Source organism: Battus philenor, unplaced genomic scaffold, assembly GCF_028537555.1.
Source record: "Battus philenor isolate CCGP_79_NKW_IND1 unplaced genomic scaffold, ilBatPhil1.0.hap1 SCAF_23, whole genome shotgun sequence".
Classification (NCBI taxonomy): Eukaryota; Metazoa; Arthropoda; class Insecta; order Lepidoptera; family Papilionidae; genus Battus; species Battus philenor.
Genome location: NW_027181686.1, coordinates 5,572,302 through 5,592,658, shown reverse-complemented (window position 1 = coordinate 5,592,658; position 20,357 = coordinate 5,572,302). Strand labels below are relative to the sequence as shown.

The window sequence follows — 20,357 nt, the reverse complement described above, 5'->3', positions numbered from 1 at the left end:
CGCCCACATCCACTTCAGATGAACAATTCTTCGAGCCATCAGTTATCACCTCCAACACACACCGTTCAGGGACCTTCGTGTTTAGACGTGTCACTGGGAAAATATTTTTTTTTTTCTAATTTATTGGACTACCGACTGCATTTATCAATTATGAAAGCTGTACATTGTGTTCTTTAAAGCTTGCTAACGGTAACGGTCGGATTTAATTGATAGCATCTCACATAACGTGTGTGCACGACAGCTCCAAATCACGGGGCATTCCGTGAGCCCATCCCGAAAATAAGTGCAATGACCTCCACATGTAAACAAGCTCTTACGGTTTCTGTATATAAAATAATTCGGATAGGCTGTTTACATTTATCCTGTTTACGACTGTGCGAGCTTCGGCTTGCGGTTAATATTTAGACAATCATTTAATCGTAAATAGTTCTCCACAAACCCCATGCATTTAATTTATTTACTAGTTGCTCCCACGTACTGATATATGTTACTGGCTTGTCGTAATCCAATAGAAAAAATAAACTTATAACAGAGTTACTTCATTTATTGATTTCATGATCATTTTAGTCGAAGGACATCAGACTTCTCCCATAGATTACCGATATGACTGGTTGGAAACGGCTTACTTCAAGTTGTGTTCCGCGATGTCCTTCCCAAAACCTTAAACCTCAGTAGCCATCCGTTCTGTGGCTAAACTTGCCTGTCCACTATCATCGCAACTTACCAATTAGCTTGGCTATTTCGGCTATTTCCCTTCGTCTAAAGATCTGTGATTTCATTACAATGAGATTTTCCCTAAGGGTGTACGAAGTTTTTGTTTGCATCATAACACCCCTTTTTGTTTTGATTATCTTCAAACGTCTGGGAAAATAATAGTGTTTTTTATATTATACCTTTCTATATGAAATTTCCTTGTGCTTTAAGAAAATATGAAAAGTTGCCCAATTGCCACAATTCTTGTCGGGTTTTTTGTCTTAAAACATAGCTATACTAACAACTATATTTAATACAGCAAACTTAAATTAATAATACGTGTACTAGTCGTAGAGTCTCAGTACGAGGAAAATAATCGTAATTACAAAGGAAATCGCAAATCGCCCACTAATTTGAACTGACATCGTTTATTGTTCACATCCCGACACCAATCTGTAGCACAGCTGATATTTATGTTTTAAACGCGTGGAAATCGGTACTGTATCATTACAATGAATTTAATAATATATTCAAATATGCCGTTCACTATTATGATAATTTAAAGAGGCTTAACGGCGGAACATAATTGGCAGAATTGATTATAAACTTATTTGATTCTATTCACATGGTTAAAATTTAGATTATGAATCTCTGTCCAATTAATGTAAAATAACGTTAACAATGTGCTTGCCTAATAGGCGTTACAGCAGTTTCGTCTGCAGACTATGTCTTTATAAATACCTTTGTCCTTATAGGGAGGAGGGCGATACGGTACTCCATTTAATAGCAGCGCTGACATCCAGCTCCTGCGACCCGGAAACTATGGAGCAGATGGTGGAAATTGCGGACGCTGTTGTACAAAAGGGAGCAGATATCAACCGTCAGAATAGGAAAGGATAGTAAGTACTTAACGATCTCTTGGTTAATTCTGGAACATCCCATATTTTCAGAGTTCGGATTCTGTAAACATAGGATGTTAAAAGAACTTTGAAAGTCCAATCTTATTTTTTCATGAGTTGAACTGAAGCGAAATAGTACATAAACTAAAAGTACGTTCCATGAGGTTGACGAAAGGTTTATAATCAAACCAAGTGTTTACAAATCAGTACCCTTTCATCATCATCATCATTTCAGCTGGACACATCCATTGCTCGACGTAGACTTCTCCCATAATTTCCGATATAAGCGATTGGAAGCATCTAGCTTCCAGCCTGTTCCGACGCCCATACCCGGTCAAGTTAGTGTTTGTATATGTGTGTAAAGTGAATTAAATAATAATATTTTAAATTTACAATTATTCTTTAAAGCATTCATTTTGTATATAATATATTATTTATGCGCCATAGGCAGATGATAAATACAAAAAATAAAGATAAAGTCGTAATGTCTAAATTTCGTTTTCAAAAAGTTAACAAATCTTTCATGGCACTGAGTGTATGTATCTTAAATAATTTTCACAAAAGATTACCTTATATATAGCTTCATTCCTTTTGTTGCTTTTAATTCAAAAATTAAAAGTATGTCGTTAAATAAATCATAGCATTCAAGAGTTTTTGGTCAATTTATATGCGTGGGAATTGATTTGTTAACTCACATGGTTGATATTATTATAATGTACACATAAAAATAGTTAAAATCATTTAAAGGAGCAACTGATGAATTTCTGGTAGGTTTTTTTCAGTACATTAGCGTTGATACCTTACTTATAAAGTTAAAATAATCACACGCATTTACATGCGCTATCGAATAAAGGTAATTTGAATTTGAATAAGGAATATTGGAGCTATGGACATACATATAGATTCATTAGTAATACACAGAAGAATGTTGCGACAAAATCAAATTTAAACACATATAAAATACTTATGAAGTTTATCTTCATAAGTCGTAAGTAATTGTAACTGTCTATTTTTACATATTCTCTTTGGTGTTAGATAAGCATCTTTCGAAACTAGTCAATTATTGTTTTTTTTTTTTTTTTACCATCGTCTTCTATGATAGGTAATCGATTATAGTCTTTTCTTATTATTTACAGTCTTTACCCATTGCTACTATGATTGCAAAATATAAATAATTTTCTATTAACAATTAATATTTTTAACTTCGTTAAGCATAATTAAATAAATCCAAAAAAAAACGAAACGATTCAATTAAAATATTTCTCTACTTTAAGCAGGGTTAAGTGAAACTATTTTTATAAATATTTAAAGTAATCGTTTATCATTACTCTAAGTTTAATTCGGGCTAATTATTGACGAAAATTTAAAATAATTTGAAAAGTGTTTCGTTATAAAAATATCAAACAAACTTGAAAGGATGTGGTTGGCCTCTCACTTAGTCACGGTTTTGTAAGCACTGCGTGGGCACGAACTTATTCGGTACGAAAATGTCTTCGCAATGTGGTATTGTAACAACATTTTACATACAGGATGTTATAAATCAGCAACCAGTCCAAATTGGGAGAAGAGGTCAATCGAGTAGTGGCTATCATTAGATAATGAAAGAAAAAACATAACTTGAATTTTAAAATTATTGCCATTAAAGAAAGTGAACGAACATTATGCACTTCATTAAGTGTTGTTAGAGTAGTCTTATTTTGTATATCGTTTACCCTTTTGTAAACGGTAAATAGAAATTGATAATGCATTCTGATTTTAAAAGACAAAAGCTTTATATCAATGGCCGTCTCGTTATTATTACTACATACAACTTTAGCCCAGGGTCTTGAAAATAATTGTATAATGGAATTAGCCAATTAATCCTGTATATCTGTATAAGAGATGAGTGTAAGACTCAAAAAGTGGTGTCTCCGAAACCATATTGACATGTATAATCTCAAGACTGCTACGGTGGATTTATATTAAAAATATTCTGCGTACCGTACTGTTACAGACAGGCCATATTACTTTTATCATTAGGTGATGGCCATACTTTACCACTAGGTATAAAAAATCAAAAAGTTCTCATCTTTAATAATATTTAATCTATTTTTTTACACAAAGTGAAAAAACAAAATCACCGAAAACTATGTGCCGTTGACTTATTAAAAAATTTCATACTTTTTTTTTCTTGGTTACAATTACAATAAATTAAATCAACTGCAAACAGTTCTCAAGCACTTAAGAATTAAATTTCTTCTTATCACGTTTTAATTTGCAAAACTCTATCAAGATGTGTTAAATGAACGCAACTTTTTATAACGTAGGAGACTAATATCTGAGTGTCTTGTCAGTTCTCTTTATTATTTAAACTACGTTGGCGGCGTCAAGTACAAGACGCTTAATGTGTTGTTTATTTTTAGCGCTCGATATCTTCGGCCATAGCTGATTAAAATGAAGTAAATCTCTTTTTCAGCACACCTCTTCACCAAGCCGTGATATCAAGAAATCAAAAAGTCTTTGATCTCTTACTTAAACAGCCTAGTTTAGACACAAACTTGCGAACGCTATCAGACGAGCATCCACCCCTGTACTATGCGCTGGTGGACGACAGGCGCGCATCCATCTCCTCCAGCGAGACTTTGGTGATGAACGGCTCAAACCCCTTCGACACGCCGGTCACAAACAAAAACGCCTTCACAGAAGATCCCGTGGAGGGCAAAGCGGAGAACATTATCGAAAGAGGTTTTGCCGCGAAGCTCCTAGAAAAAGGTTGTCAAGCCAATCCGTTGTATTCTGGTACAGGAGACAGTTTGCTTCATATACTGATCCAAGGATGGTTCGAGGCGAGTCTTCGGAATTTATAATTAATTTGTATTATTTTTAATTTGATAATCAATTCAGGCAATGTTCAATCAGTTGCAGCATTTTATTTCTATCCTATTATCCTGTGGAAGTTGTTTATCTGGAATTAACGCGTTTGTTGTTAATGTACGTGCGGTATAATTATGTACTTCACAGCAACTTCCTGAACAAGTATTGTTTATTGTTGAACTTTGTTATGCATTGATTATTAAAATATAGATAACATTGTTTACTTGGTGTACATTGAAATCTGTCTAGAAATTAAAAAGCTACATTGAAGGTCTAATTAATTTTCTAGTAAAAAGATGTACTGCCTTCGCCTGCCATTCGTTTTAAGAAAGCAGTTTGTTATCAGTGCAACTACAATGTTTATGCGTATTAATCGTAATGTTAGAACTACCAAAAATATTTTTTTTAAATACACAAGTTTAAAATTCATTAATAACATATTTTAATCATTATTTATATTTTATTTTAATTAGTATTACTTTTTATTAGCGAATTTTGATGTATCATTTAATTTTTTTTTACTTTTAATCAATAAAAACTGTTCACTATAACACCACGTATACGGTTTCTGAATTTTGTACTAAATTATTAATAGTCTTAATTAAATCACGTTGTTTAAATTAAGTTTTAGTCAGGTATAGTGACCGGCAGTTGATACGTATATATATTTATTTATACTTAGAGTAGTTAAAACCGATTATATTTCACAAAATATTAATTAATCAGAATTGCCAAATTAATAGCAGGTTGCTGAGTTAATTTATTAAAACTTAATTCTGATAGTATACGAAGGATAGTACACAACCATCCCGTTAAAAAGTTCTAAATTCCTTTCTTAACGTGAACTGTTTATGTCTCATTTGAAATAATTTAACATAACACATTTTTATTCAGGATTCAGCGGTGTTCCTTGTTGCACATTTGAACGGCGATTTAAACCACAGCAACGAGGCCGGCCTGACGGCTCTGCACGCGGCCTGCGCCAACGGACTGACGCGGCTCACGGCGGCGCTGCTAGAGCACGGCGCGCGACACAACATGCACACCGCTTACGGCGAACATGACGACACCGTCTACAGGTGCAATGTTATCATCATTTCAGCTTCAGGACATCCACTGCTGGATGTAGGGCTCCCCCACAGATTTTTAACGTCAAGTGCGACGCCGATGTGGTCTGCGATTGCGGCCATGAAATCTCCGAGCAACAAACAAAGTGGAAATTCAATTGATATAATAATATGTTAAACAAAACATTTCATTTAAGATTTACAAACTATCAACATCTTTTTAGTGATAAGACACTGCTTGACATAGACCTTAAAGATTTCCCAAAAAAAAAACAGTTGAAAACGTCCTGTCTCGAGCGTCTGACGTGTGTCCACCTTGTGAGTGGATGTCGTACGCTGCGCTTGCTGGTTCGTGGTCGCCACTCCAGATCTTCAAAACCCTCGCCGACCATGTGTTTTACGCTGTACGTGCGTCTCGCTGCTACTTCAACTTTCCAATCCGTTAGATTATGCAAAATCTATGTTATAATTGCAATATTATCTTTAACGAAATCGGTCAATGATCCACTAACCAAAACACTACACAGCAATAAAAGTCTAAACTCCATTCGCGTTAAGAGTTATTCGCACGTCTTCTTTATATATCTTAAAAAAAATTATATATTACTTTACCAAAGACAGGATTAATTTGCTATATCAAGTTTCATATTGACGCTTCGACACATATTGACTGGTATACTTCTATGAATTACCCTAAATGACGTACCGTACGTAACATTTGTTTGCTACCTAGGGTGTTTGAAAACGGAATTCTTAAAATTATAAAATAACTCATTTAATGGTAACCGATGGAGCTTTCGTCGAATTAGCTTTTCTAATAATAACGAACCGGAATACCGAACACCTGTCAGTCAGTGTGAGTCTTGAGTTGTCACACCTGTCAGTGTGACAACTCAAGCCTAAGTTCTTTCTCAGCGATCTAAGAGTTTAAATCCACTGAAATATATAATACGACCGCCCTTGACGAGACTATGAGGAACACCTCTAGCTCAGTTACTCGGAGGAAAAATGTTAATCCATTTTTAGTGTTCAAACGAATTCTTCTACGAAATATTGGTTTACTACTCAAGTTTCATTAATCTAAAACTTCTTTTTTTTTAAAAAGTTATACATGAATATGAATGTATGTATATGAATATATTTATATTGTCCATCTTATTGAGAGTCGACATGGGGACTCTGTGGGTCTAAGCTCGTACTCTGGCGAGCCGCCATTTTCCTCGTGGCCTAACCCAGAACTGACGCTATGATATTCCTCGCGTGTACATAGTCATGCAGACAGCTTATTGGTCAAAAGAAAGTCTAAGAAATAGATATCATTTCTTGCTTAGCTTGCGCATTATTTTACACACACACACACACACACATACATATATATAGATTTTATAACTTACTTTTGTCCAAATATTATTAAACACCTGTTCCTATTATTTTTAAATAACATCAAAAACTTGACTCTTACGTTTTAACTGATAATGTTTCACCAGACAAACGCCCCTGCACTTGGCCGTACTCAACAATCACGAGGGCGCAGTGATAGCGATATTAGAACATAAGAAACAAATAGAAAAAGGAGATTTACCGGCTAACGACCGAAGCAACGTCAGCCTCGTGCCTAATTTGAATCTGAAAAATTCGGAGGGCGATACTCCCGTTAGTTTGGCCCTTACTGAAGGTACGTAACACTTAATTATAATTTATTTACAAACTTAAATATAAATAAGCTAAATTACACATGCACTTTTGAATCGTCGTTCATTTTAATGTAATAATTAGTAAGATACCACCGGCTCGGAAGGCTGATCTGATGAGAATGAATCGATTTGCACATTATTATACCAACCATGTAAATGAGTCAATAAACCAAACCATGCATTTCGTCAACCAAAACCTCTTGAACGCTATAACATATTTTTTAATAAAGCACCTTTAATTTTAGATTTTAGGCTAAGAAAAAGAAACTGTTAGTTAGATATGTTGTCGAACTTTATAATATTTGGAAGGACCATAGAAGTAATGTCGCTTACTTAAGTTAAATTCACACGACTGCATTTTTTACAAGTTTTTACTTGTAGTCAACAATATATTCACCTTCGTTATCGACAACCTTTTGCCATCTAGTATATAACGTCTTCTAAGTACGTAATGAGTTACCAAATGACAATCAAATATCGACATGCGCAGAAGCGACATTACTTTCCGGTTCCCCTAATATAAACGTACACTCAGACCAATTCAGGATTTGTTAATTTAGATTATTAATATACACATGAGAAATAGTTAAATTTTGTTTAGAAGAGCAACTATTAAGTTTCTAGTCCGCTCTTCTGAAAAGATCAGTGTTCCGAGTCGGTGGTAGCTTACTACTTATAATGTTAAAATAAAAGACGTTTCAAAAACGTATGTAAATGTCTACTTGAATAAAGACAATTTAAATTGAATTATCTTGTGAGTTTTTTTTTGAACATATGCTAATGTAGTAATCCAGGTTTTTCTTACAGAACAAGGTTATTATACCAATATTATAGCACGTAAAATTAAGTTCAATATTACTAAAATCCTATCACCTATCCATGAATTCTTAAAAGTATAATTCTCTGCGTGTAGTAGCACGCATTTCGATTCGTGCTTTTGCTAAGTATCTCTATATACTATTTTAAAACTGTTTTTTTTTCTTTTTCTGCTTGTCAAGAATTATATCTTTTTCTAATTGATATGATATTTTTAAACGTTAATTTGATGTTTTAACTCAAATACTTATTTATTTTATTTTTCTTTCAGGTCACAAAAATTTAGTGCCCCTTTTAATTGAAGGAGGAGCCGATCCAAATATACGTAATGGTAAAGGTTTTACCCTCTTACATCAGGCAATCGTTGAAGAAGATTCTAGAACTGCCATCTATCTGTTAGACCATGGAGCTGATATGAATGCTTTGTAAGTATAACAAACAATTCAACTTGTATTCAAAAGTAATGAATTAGAACTTTTGACTATGGGTCAATGAAACTTTTACCAGACTTATGCACAAATTGCAACATCGCATAATTCTAAGTTTCAGTTACATGAAGTAAGTTCTAGTTACATAATTATAATACTCTCGTTGTGAATCGAATCGACACACTGCCATTTTTAATTATAGTATAATTTTTAATAAATAAATATGTTTCTAATATTCACATACAAGATGATTAGTTACATGTGTAAAAGCTTTAAATTGGTGAATGTTGAGCTCATTTTCTGTCAATGAATTGTACACCTTATCCAAAAATGGATCATAAATAATATAATGACAATATAGTAAAAAAAAGCATTCCAAAAATTCTAATAACTAATAATAAAAATAATTATTGTTTACTATCTGTCCATACATAATTTGTACTGCCAGAAGTCATGAACCTGTCGCATTTTAATAGAAAATAATTAATGTAACATTCAAATTATACAGAGTGACTGTAAGTAATTGTAAGAACTTTAAAACTTTTTGCTGTCTAATGAGTAATCCAATCACCATTTTAAAGTTTGGGCTCGCCTCTCGGCTCGCGCTGCTAAGTACTACAGTTTCACTGGAGTGAGAATCCGTTTGTTTTAGAACGGACGCTGGTGAAACCCCGTTGCAGCTCGCTATACACTGCCGCCTGGGGCTGGTAGTGGAGGCTTTATGTGTACGGGGAGTTGATATGAGTCGACTCGATGCTAACGGAGTTCCACCACTCTGGGCGGCTCTCGACTCGGGCCAAGAGGAGGTGGCGAGTGTGAGTATTGTATAAAACTTACATATTGCAATCGTATAGTGGCTACGTTTTTTTATAAAATCTTAATATCTATATTTTACAAAGGTTAAGAACCATTTACTAGACCTTAAATTATCTATCTCTTAGTTCATTTCTTTTTCTTCTTGCTTCTTTCTGAGGCAATTGCGATCGAACCAATACTGATCGAAGTCTGTTCGATGTTTTTATTTATTATTGTATTATAATTATAATATGTATTAAACCTATTTTATTATAAGTATATATGTTATATACGTATGTATGTCTATGTATGTTTATGTTCATTTGTTTGTGAATATGTATTTTTTGTACACGTAAGTACTTTTATAAGCTACTACCCTTTATAAGTACTTTTATCTTTACCATACTATGGTTGTTTGTAAGAGATTGCCTTGTGCTAAGACCGCCCATTGTACTTATTTGTATATTATTGTAAAACTTATTAAATGTATCTTATCGTGTACAATAAAAAATATTAAATAAATATATTCTACATATAGATAATAGCCAAGTGGTGACCGTAAGCAAGTAGAAGTGGCGTGAGAAGGCCACCCACTTAGTATATTAACGACATAATCGAAGTCGCCGGATGCGGTAAAGATGGCCGGCCACAGTGGCGATCTTTGCCGAAGGCTTGTGCTTTGCAGTAGCCGTCTTTCGGCTGACCTGATCATGATAATATATCTATAACGATAGATGTATATGATGATACGTATATCAAATTCCTACCTATGTACTGACTCATTACAATATCTCTGGAATTATAAGGCTTAGTGATTTTTTGGTAGAGATGTTCGTTTGCCGAGTAGAAATCAGCTAATTAAAAGCGAATTTTACGCAATTTATTACATTCATTAAGTACGGGAAGCTGGTGGAGACATGACCTAGTTATTTATATAATAATGTGGTTTCCTAAAATGTACATAAATCTTTAAACGTAGAAGTAACAATGATTTACAATTAATTATTTACTTTAACCAAAATATTTTCAAAACAAGCTAAACCTGATATTGTCCTCTCAGGTAATAGCGCAAGTATTTTTATATTAATCGATTGGACACTTTTTTTAATTCATTAAATTACATATACATTTTGTCGTAAAAATGTAATTAAAGAATAATTAAATAAATTTAAATTGATAACCTGACCAATTAATAATATGAACAGACAATGTGGCGCCATCTGTTGATAAAGTAGACTGCATACAATAATACATGAACATTAAAATTTTCCTTGTGGTCAAACGATTCCATTATTTTTGTTACAGATTCTAGTGAGAAATGGCGCGGATGCGGATTGCTGGGGTCCCGGCCCCGATGGCTGCTTACAAACTTTATTGCACAAGTAATGTCTACCTTTGTGATTTATGGTTTTTTTAGCTATTATAACAAAGCACTAATATGTTTTATTTATAGATAAATAGATAAGTTTGATTTATCATTTATAAATTCGTCATGAAAACAAAATGTAGAAACAGTTATTTTGAAGAAAAAAAAACAGTACTGGAATACACATCATTTGATATCTATAACTTATAAATCAACAGCTCTCTTCATAAAAAATGAATTAATCGATCAACGTAAAATATCTAAATAAAAGTCATGTTTGTTTCATATTTAATGACATTTACTTTTTTGGAAATTTCATTTTACATAGTAGTTATTTCTTATAAACAAATATTGTGATATACGTAAATATATATACGTGTCTGCGCTCAGTAAATGCGAAAAAACACAATGTAAGCTAAACAAATTAGAATTAATAAAAAAAATCGTTATTACATATTTGTCATTTGTTAATGTTGTTATACAATTGCCGTATTCACACGTCTGGCCGCGATCAAGCATACAAATAAAAAACAAAATTATTTAATAATTTTAACTTAATATCAATAAGCTACATCTCAGTTTACGTGACACACGCAGCGTCGCTTCAGTTTGTGATGGTGTGACGCTGCTTTACTTAAAATGTTATTGCTAAGGCGCCAATTCTGAAGTCGAAGCATTCATTTCTCGATAAACCCGCTATTTGCTGCTAGACAGTGGCGCCATCTGGGCACTGGGGGTATATGTCCGCATTAGTACACAATTTAATTTCTCAATTGATTTTAAAAAAGGAATGAACAATACAATCAAGCTATTGTTACAGGGCTATAGATGAGAACAAAGAAGCGCTAGCAACATTCCTGATCCGCTCGGGCTGCGACGTGGAGTGCGCGCGGCGCACGGGTCCCACTGGCGAAGGCGCCGAGCTGGCCGCCGAGCGCCACGCTCCCCTCCATTTGTGCTGCACCTGGGGCCTCGCTGACGTCATTCAGGTGCCTCTAACACATACTTTTGACTAATAACCTGCATATGAGATTTGCAGGTGTATATCATATACACCTGCAAGTCTCGTATATCAGTATTTCGGTGCGTAGAGTCCGGTATTGGTCAAATTGTCTACAATACTGAAGATTGGGCATTGCGTTGTAATGAGATGTATAATTTATAAAAAAAATATATTGTTTTCTTTATTACAGACTTTACTAGAACACGGTGCAAATATCAATACGAAAGACGCGGAGGGTAAGACGCCGCTGCACATCGCTATAGAGAACCAGCACGCAGGCATTATCTCTCTGCTGCTGTCCCAACCCGGGATCGATCTGTCGGCGCGGGACAATAAGGGTGTGTCACCTTTCGCGGCTGCGCTCACTGCGAGAAACAACAAGGCCGCACAGGCTATTCTAGAAAAGAATCCGTCCGCAGCTGAACAGGTAAAGTTGGAAACGAACACGAATGATCAATTAAAATATGTGGCACGGTACTGCGGTTGCAATAGCACTATAATGGTCGTAATCTTCATAAGATATGGTAATGTTGCAGGTGGATAAAAAAGGTCGCAATTTCCTGCACGTAGCCATCCAAACGTGCGACGTGGAGAGCGTGATGTTTCTACTGTCGGTGGACGTGGATGTGAACTCGCGCGTACAGGACGCCAGCCTGGCACCGCCGCTGCACCTGGCGGCCGCGGCCGGCAACGAGCTTCTACTGCGCAGCCTGCTGCTAGCGGGCGCGCGCCCCAACGACCGCGACGCTGACAAGTCAGTACACTCTACACACACTCATATACGGATCTTAATCTTATACTACACGCCTAATATTAAGTCACCGACTTAGCTTAAAGAATTGCCCGTCTGTAGTGGCAGTGGGCGGATCACATTGGATTGCCATTGGGGTTGAAATGTTTACGTGTAAAGACCACGAGCCAGGAAGACATGGCGTGAGTAAGCCTCCCACTAGATAGAACGACGACATAGTCAAGTGCACAGGTATCGTTTGATGCGGGCAGCGCCGTCATCGTGGCGATTTTTGGGAGATGATGATAATGATAATATGATTAAATTACTATGACCCCCGCCATGGATTTACAATAGGATTTCACAGAACTCGTTTGTTCATATTTGGTGTGGTGTCCTACGCTGCGCTTGCTGGTCCATGGTCTCCACTCCTAATCCCCAGAGCAAGGCCTCATCCATCATCCGGTCTGCGCGTAGTACACATTGTTACTTCAACTTTTCATCTTACTCGACTATGTTTGCTAATTGCGTTCGTCTACAAATCTTCTCATTCTTGAATATTTCCATACAGGCCACGCCGCTTCGGTGAGCCATCTATCACTGAACCATTTAAATCATGGAACTCACCAGTAAACCACCACTCATTTAAGCACATAAACCATGGGAGTTACCTGTATCAAACAAAATGCACCTAGAAGCAAGTCGCGTGGCCCTGTTGCCCAACTGGACGACGTTGTTTTTGAATCTACCAAAATCTTTTATCTTTTCAACTTTTATATAAAGGTATAATAAAACAATAATTACTGCGTTATATATGCCTTAGAATGTAATCTGAATAAAAATAATTGATATTCTAATTTTAGTTTGGCACAAATTAAAGCATATAACGTATCTTTTTAAACTTATTACCCTCATGTGGGTAGTTGTCGGATATACACAAACTGTTATTGAACTCAATTTGTTTGCTGAACGAAGTAGTTCTCAGGTAGATTATAGAACCTAGGTCAGCTGTCATATCTAATGTTTAAAAGATCAAACTATCTTAAGTATCCTATAGCGTACATATAAATATAATGCGAGTTGTATGTGTGCAGGCGCACGGCGCTGCACGTGGCGGCGGCGGGCGGGCATGCGGCCATCGTGTCCGCGCTGCTGAGCGGCGGCGCTGAGTGCGGCGCGGTAGACGCGCGCAGCGACAACGCGTTGCACGTGTGCGCGCGCGAGGGCCACGCTGCAGTCGCGCGCGCGCTTCTCGCCGACAGCGATATCGACGCCGCCGCCCCCAACCTCAAGGGTACCCGCCGACATCACCTGATACACGCACACTTCAAGGCATAGGCCACTCTCAAACATCAATCGACGAGCATTTTTACGCTGCCGCATCCGGCGTATTCCCGCGAGATTACTCATGTCGTCGGTTTACCTAGTGGAGAACTTTCCTCAACGCTTGTACCGGCTCTTGGTCGCCACTCGTTAACCTTTTGGCCTCTAAGGCCATTAGTTACATGAGCGATGTCTTCCGCCCCGTGTAACTTAACATTAGTAATTCTTCGAAGTGAGTGACTTGTATTCTACGAATCTACCCACAACGCGTCTACCGGCCGTCAATTACAAGTGCGACGTGCTTGACCACGTATATTAAATAGCGCATATATTGGGGTATATATCTTAATAACACTTCGGTCTAGAAAGTAGTTTTGTCTCGCATGAAATAAACCGTTTCCTGCACCCTATAAGTCGGCTTCAGTAAATAACAGAATGGCTCATACTACCCCCGCCTCGCCATATATAAAGCACGGTACAGCAGTTTCCATTATAATATAAAATTATTTGGTGGGAGTTCTATGCATAAGTACAAAGTTCGTTTCTTTTGTGTCAATACCTGTTTTATTTTAATAAATGAAAATGTTGTTTTTTAGGTCGGAACCCTCTGCATGAATTGTGTTGGTGCAAAAAAGACAACGCGGCCACTATTTGTGAAATATTTCTCGAGTTTATGCCCGACTACCCGATAAATAAAACCGACTTACAGGTTAATATTATCTGATAACATTTCATTAATGTTTTGTAATATTTATATATTCAGTAAAGCCATTGTTGTTGTGTACCGTTGTGTTTAAAAAAATCCTATTTTTTTAAATAAAGCGAAAATCAATTTCATCTGCAGCGGAAATCATTCAGATGGTCACAGGACCTTTGCGCTCATTTTTGTTACCAATTATTGTATTATAATAACATTATTCTTAATATCTCCCCTCATAATGTATAAAATGACTTTTAGTATCCAATAATACATTTGTAATACAGATGTGTCTACTATTTTTAAATAATTTGAACGCGCGTTTGAATTGCTTTTCTTTATATTTTTAACAGGGCAACACTCCTCTGTTACTCGCTTATATGAATGGACAAGCTGCAATGTGCAGGGTGCTGGTGCGTGCGGGTGCCTGCCTCGCGCAGGAGAATAAAGATGGCATTTCCATTTTTAATTATCAGGTATTTTACTAATTATGTGAAAATACAATTTCCACAACGTATACAAAGCACTTCTTTTAATGTATAACACTTAAAAATATATGGAATATAACTTTCTGCACTATTTTTTTTTAATATTTATGCTCTTATTAGAACTAATCTTTGAAAAATATCTTAATGTTTGGATGGTGAATAGATATAGCAATATATTAATTTTGTTTTAGGTGGCTACGAAGCAGTTATTGCATCGGTTGTTAGACGCATTGCCGTCTGAAGCCCCGTGGGCTGAAAGCGATTTGTGTCAGGAATGCGGAACAAAATTTACGCTCACAATGCGAAAGCATCACTGGTAAGCAAATAACTAGTTCTAAAGTATCTAAAAGTTCTCGCCGTTTCAGCCCATAGACATCCACTGTGAGATATTGATTAAAAAAAATTGAAGTGACGTAAAAAAAGACGGTGGATTACTAAGGGTATCTAATTGAGTAGTAGAAAAAAGACAGTATGGACATATAGGGTTCCACCAAATAGTAACAAAAAGCCAATATTTCATAACTTTGCTAAAATTAAAATAATTAGTTTTTATTGTAAATCATAGATAATAACTAATAAAAAGGAACCATTTATTTAGAGTTACAAGAGGCGGTCTTATTGCTCGAGACGATGTCTACAAGACAACCTTTGTATGGAGATGAAAGACATCTAGGAGAAGGCAGTGTAGGGTGTGGGTAATTCCATGATGTCTAATTTTTCACAAAAGATCAAAAACCGGAAACTACTTTGACTTTGTAATAGATTTTTATATAATTAATATAAATATAATGTTCTGATCAGAGCTGCCAAATTTATCACGATTTGTACGATACTGTTTGGGGATATCATGTTTTAAACAAGCACAAGCATAAGTCAGAAATGAATGAAATGTATCATGCTTTGATATTGATATATTTAAACAGGATATATTATTGATAATAACATGATTTGCTTATTTACTACAGATGTAAGCTCGAGCATTTCAACCATACCAGCCTAACAACAGACGACGTAATTTTGTGGTATTCTGTCGAATGTCATTGCCCTTTTTTTTACAAAAAATGGAATTATCAATTGTTCCAGCCGACACTGTGGCCGCATGCTGTGCAACAAATGCTCAAACCATGACGTGCCCATACTAAAGTTCAGTCTGAACAAGCCGCAGCGGGTGTGCGAGATATGTTTCAACGTGCTGCAAGTCGGCGCCAGTTAGTGCACTCCGCGATGTACTTAGCCTACTTAGACATATGCAACTTTTGTACTGAAATGTTTTAGGCGCGATACACACCGATGCAAAGCATTCATTTAATTTAAAAAATAACATTCATTATTAATAGTGAGTTTTATTAAGATTTATTTCAATTAATAATATATTATTAAAAGTGTGTTAACCTCGGTGCTTATCGCGATAAAGCAAAAGCTTTTTATATTGTTTAACGAAATGCGTATATACATTCTTATTATTAGGACTTGTAAGTTTGTCAATGTATGTCCGACTAAACTTATTATATAAGCTATATAATTCTTTTTAATATATTTCACGACTTTTTAGTTATGGCTTAGTCACAAATACTTTTATGCTATAACTAGGTTCCTCTGCAATCTTTAAAGTTTACATTTCTATCTAAAGATGCCAAAGTGTATGATGTGCTTTTATTTCATTTGAATTTGTAGCTTTAAGTGTTGTTCATAATATTTGATAAGTATATAGATATTATTATTGTTAAAAGCGAAGCTTTGAGAAATAAGTATTTTAGCAATATCAATAATGACCATATATTCGATTAATTCCAAAATTGTCCAAATTGAGCATTTGTATTTTCACACTATGGGCTGCTATGTAGCATTGGTCACAAATCAGCTTCTTAGGTTAAGTTTAATTATAGTTTCTAATTTAAATACAATATGTATCACTTCAACTTTCTTTTTTGCCTCTTTGTGTGGGTCAGTATGGCTCATGACTAAGTTTTACTGTAATACTTTTCTAGATTGTACATTCAAGTATTAGCCGATGCATTTTAAAATTATTGTTACATTCCAAAATTATTTAACATCAGGCAGATCAATAATTTGTTATTGCATATTGTATTTGTTAACATTATTTGAAAAATCCGAATTTGATTTTATTAAATAAATCATTATTATCTTAACTATTGGTTTTCCTTCTTAATATTCTGGAATCCTTTCGACAATAATAAACTGCATTGTTGATATTATAATGAATACTCTTACATTATATCTTCTTCCTAAATAATTCTTCATATGCATAATATATATTCAATAACAAAACGGAGGGCTAAGCCCTCCGCGGTATGTTCACTACTTACATAAAAAACGTAAATGTTTCATCAAATAGTATTTATTTTAGATTTAGAGTAGTAAAAATCAAATCAGTATAATAATAACTAACATTGATATCTACAAAATAATTGGCATTGTCACCAAAACCCTCAGTTTATTCTTACCAGCTTCAGAACAAAGGAGGCTGAGGTTTCAAACACAACATTCCTAAGCACGTTATTGAATATGCATAAATAAAAAAGGTTTAGGTTTAAAATAACAGTTTATTTACAAAATTGATGCTACATTTATTAGATATTTCAAATCATAAAAACTATAACACCACTGAAACCTACAGAGTAAACACTAACTGACGAAATAATTTAATGTGAAACATGGTAGCATAATCTACAAAGTGTTTTACTTTAGCCTCTTGAAAAGGTCTTTGTTAACACACTTGTCAAGTACATGGATGTAATCAATTAACTCTTCTTCACAGGTTTCAGTTGTCTTGGAACGGGAATTCACTCGGTCATTACACTCTTGATACTTTGCCCATAGGTTCTGGGCGTCTGGTTTCTGGGAACAGACATCCTGCAGAGAACAATTTTATTATTTAGATTTTTGATAATTACGTAATAATATCTGTATAGTAATACTTTTAAACAACATATAAAACTAAATACACCAAACAGCTACATATAAATTGAAAAAAAAAGGACCTTGAATATCTCATGTTCAATAAAGTGATACTGGTAATCCTATAAAAAAACAAATCATATTAAAATAACTTAATAACATTTTATCAGTTCATTTTAAAGTTTCACTATAATTTTTTAATTTTTTTTTAATATTCTTATATCGTAATGAATTACAATTGCCTTGTAATAATTTTCTCAAATATTAAATTATATTCCCAAAAAATTAAAAATTCAACAATTTTAAATTAAAGAAGGGTTTTAGTTTTTTTAACTACCATTGTCTTAATCAAGAGAATTTCTGACAGTTACAACAATAAATGGCAGCTTTTGGACACAAAAAATGTATTGTAAATATCTACCACATTTCTTTCAAAGATTTACCAAGCTGAAGCCAAGTCTATCGCATTGTAAGGAAAGACTGCACAATTCAAGGGAATTAAAACCCATCTACCACATGTAATTTACAATGCATTATTGTTCATCTCCGACCACACTACTAAACTAAATTTTCAATGATCCTACCAATGTTGCTTTAAAAGTTCATACCAGTAATATGCTCATTTTCGTCTTTCACGGGTCTAAAACCTTTGGCAGAATTGAGTGATTTTGCTGTTATACCCCATCATCACCATCCATAGGATATTTACAGCTAGTGATAGGCCAAAATCATAGAAAAATTATTAATTATTGATATGTTTTATTCATATTCAATTCTGAACCTCTGCGCAGGCCGCTGAATACTATTGTTTTACCATATTGGTAGACCAACAAGTTATTAGATTGCTTTCATGATCATGTTCAAGGGCCCTAACAATGGTAATCTCAGCTTTGATCTGACACTGATTGATAACATTCCCTGTGCATCTTGACACTGAGTGTCCGAGAGGGCTGAGAATTTCAGTGTATTGGAGATTAATAATCTGCATAATTCTGGATGGTTTGTATAGTAGCTGCATTTGGATTGCTTTCGATAATCATTGATTGACTTATCCTAACACTAAACAACTTAAAAATTAAATTGCTTGATTCAGTAAGGGTTGCTTATTATAGTAAAAAGAAGTCCAACCTGTAAAAATATTTTAAACATGTAGATTAATTGATCTGTAGTTTGATGCCAAAATATAATTTCAATGATGCATTTAGTAACCAAATAAGAATTGGTCCAGACATGCTTTTGTTAAACATAAATTAAAACTTTTAATTTTTAATTAATTAAGCCAAAGCTGGTGGTTATCTTATATTGCTACCAGCTTGGTAACTATTATTGAAGCCTGTTTATGTGCCATCAAACAGGTATAAATAACGTTGAATATTATATATATATATATATATATATATATATATCCAAGACTATATGTTTACACTATGTATAGTTTGATAGTGCCATTGATGGTAGATTTGATGAGATGGAACATCCCTCATGCCTTTCAATATGATTAAATGTTTATGTAAAATTATGTGATCACAAGGTTATTCGGAACATTGAATATACATTAAGACCCAGACCAGAAACGTTTTCGCAAGCACAACTTATCTCCGTGAACTTTTTGTTATCAATGTAGTATTCACATATTTCAATCAATATTTTAATTTATTACACTACGGTCATCATATCTTTTATAAGGTTAGTAAACCTCACTATCGAGAAATCGATTAAGAGAAATTTATTTATTTAATTTAATATTACGCGTATCTCGAAACAGCATGTTTTATATAAATAAACTTTAAATTGTTTTTACCCGTAGCTGTTGTTGAGGATCCACTAATTCTTCTTCTTCGTCATCAGCTTTTACAACAGGAATCAGTTTCTCGGCCATTTTGCCTAGAATAATAAAAATTGTAGATATACAGATTTGTTATCCTACTTAGTAATGGTTTTTTGGCTCTAATCTTAATCCTGGAAATATTCACAAAATTACTCCAATCGATGATGCAACAACCTACCTCTTCGCCAATATCTTGGACCTAGACAGATAATTTATGACATTAGATCAGGAAAACCATAAACAATTTTTTATTTTTTTTTATATTTTTTGATTTATTCACGTTGTATTTTGTTTTATGCAATATTTCTCCGAAAGAGTAGATTTAAAAAATGCACAACTTATCACGCTATTTAATCCTAACGTACTAAAGATGGGTTTACATGCACCTGTCGTTAGTATGGTACGGAAGCGTTCTTTTGGTGGTACGTAGATTTTTTATGTTGACTTTGTGACTACGGACTCATGTGTACTTTATCTGTAAATACAATATCTTGTGAAGGCCTTAGAAACTAGAATAAATAAATATGATGATATCTTAACAGTTACTGAAAATTTTAATATTACTGTATGAATACCAGAAACTGACTGCAAAACATCATAACGCGATAGACAGTTATAAAAAATGGAATAAATAAATGAATTTAACTTCACAAAATATACTAATTGTTACAAATATTTATTTAAAAAAATGTTACGATTATGTAATTTCTCATAATAAAAGAATTTTTATATTTTACTAAAAGGTTTTTTAAAATTTA

General features: G+C 34.4%; 2 protein-coding genes across 3 annotated transcripts in view; one reads left to right on the top strand and one right to left on the bottom strand.

Moving 5' to 3' along the window:
* Nucleotides 1-16,964, top strand: part of LOC137924078 (rabankyrin-5) — a 64,074-nt gene extending 47,110 nt beyond the window's left edge. Inside the window, exons 7-21 of the mRNA XM_068767398.1 lie at nt 1,449-1,592; nt 4,048-4,417; nt 5,340-5,524; nt 7,000-7,187; nt 8,294-8,447; nt 9,103-9,265; nt 10,551-10,627; nt 11,432-11,600; nt 11,805-12,041; nt 12,151-12,368; nt 13,439-13,638; nt 14,264-14,376; nt 14,718-14,840; nt 15,044-15,168; nt 15,936-16,964. Coding sequence (XP_068623499.1) covers nt 1,449-1,592; nt 4,048-4,417; nt 5,340-5,524; nt 7,000-7,187; nt 8,294-8,447; nt 9,103-9,265; nt 10,551-10,627; nt 11,432-11,600; nt 11,805-12,041; nt 12,151-12,368; nt 13,439-13,638; nt 14,264-14,376; nt 14,718-14,840; nt 15,044-15,168; nt 15,936-16,065 — 2,596 coding nt within the window. The 3' untranslated portion in view covers nt 16,066-16,964. The remainder of the gene's footprint in view (nt 1-1,448; nt 1,593-4,047; nt 4,418-5,339; nt 5,525-6,999; nt 7,188-8,293; nt 8,448-9,102; nt 9,266-10,550; nt 10,628-11,431; nt 11,601-11,804; nt 12,042-12,150; nt 12,369-13,438; nt 13,639-14,263; nt 14,377-14,717; nt 14,841-15,043; nt 15,169-15,935) is intronic.
* A 432-nt stretch (nt 16,965-17,396) lies between these two features.
* Nucleotides 17,397-19,848, bottom strand: LOC137924129 (cytochrome b-c1 complex subunit 6, mitochondrial-like). 2 transcript variants are annotated; one of them, XM_068767467.1, is made up of 3 exons: nt 19,778-19,848; nt 19,573-19,655; nt 17,397-17,726 (listed from the first exon to the last, which is right to left on the bottom strand). In XM_068767467.1, exons 2-3 carry the CDS (start codon nt 19,648-19,650, stop codon nt 17,553-17,555), a joined length of 252 nt encoding a protein of 83 aa, XP_068623568.1. In that variant the 5' UTR covers nt 19,651-19,655; nt 19,778-19,848; the 3' UTR covers nt 17,397-17,552. The 2 variants fall into 2 exon arrangements, with proteins under 2 accessions (XP_068623568.1, XP_068623567.1); XM_068767466.1 differs by lacking the exon at nt 19,778-19,848 and having other exon boundaries at nt 19,573-19,767.
* Between the last annotated feature and the right edge of the window lie 509 nt (nt 19,849-20,357).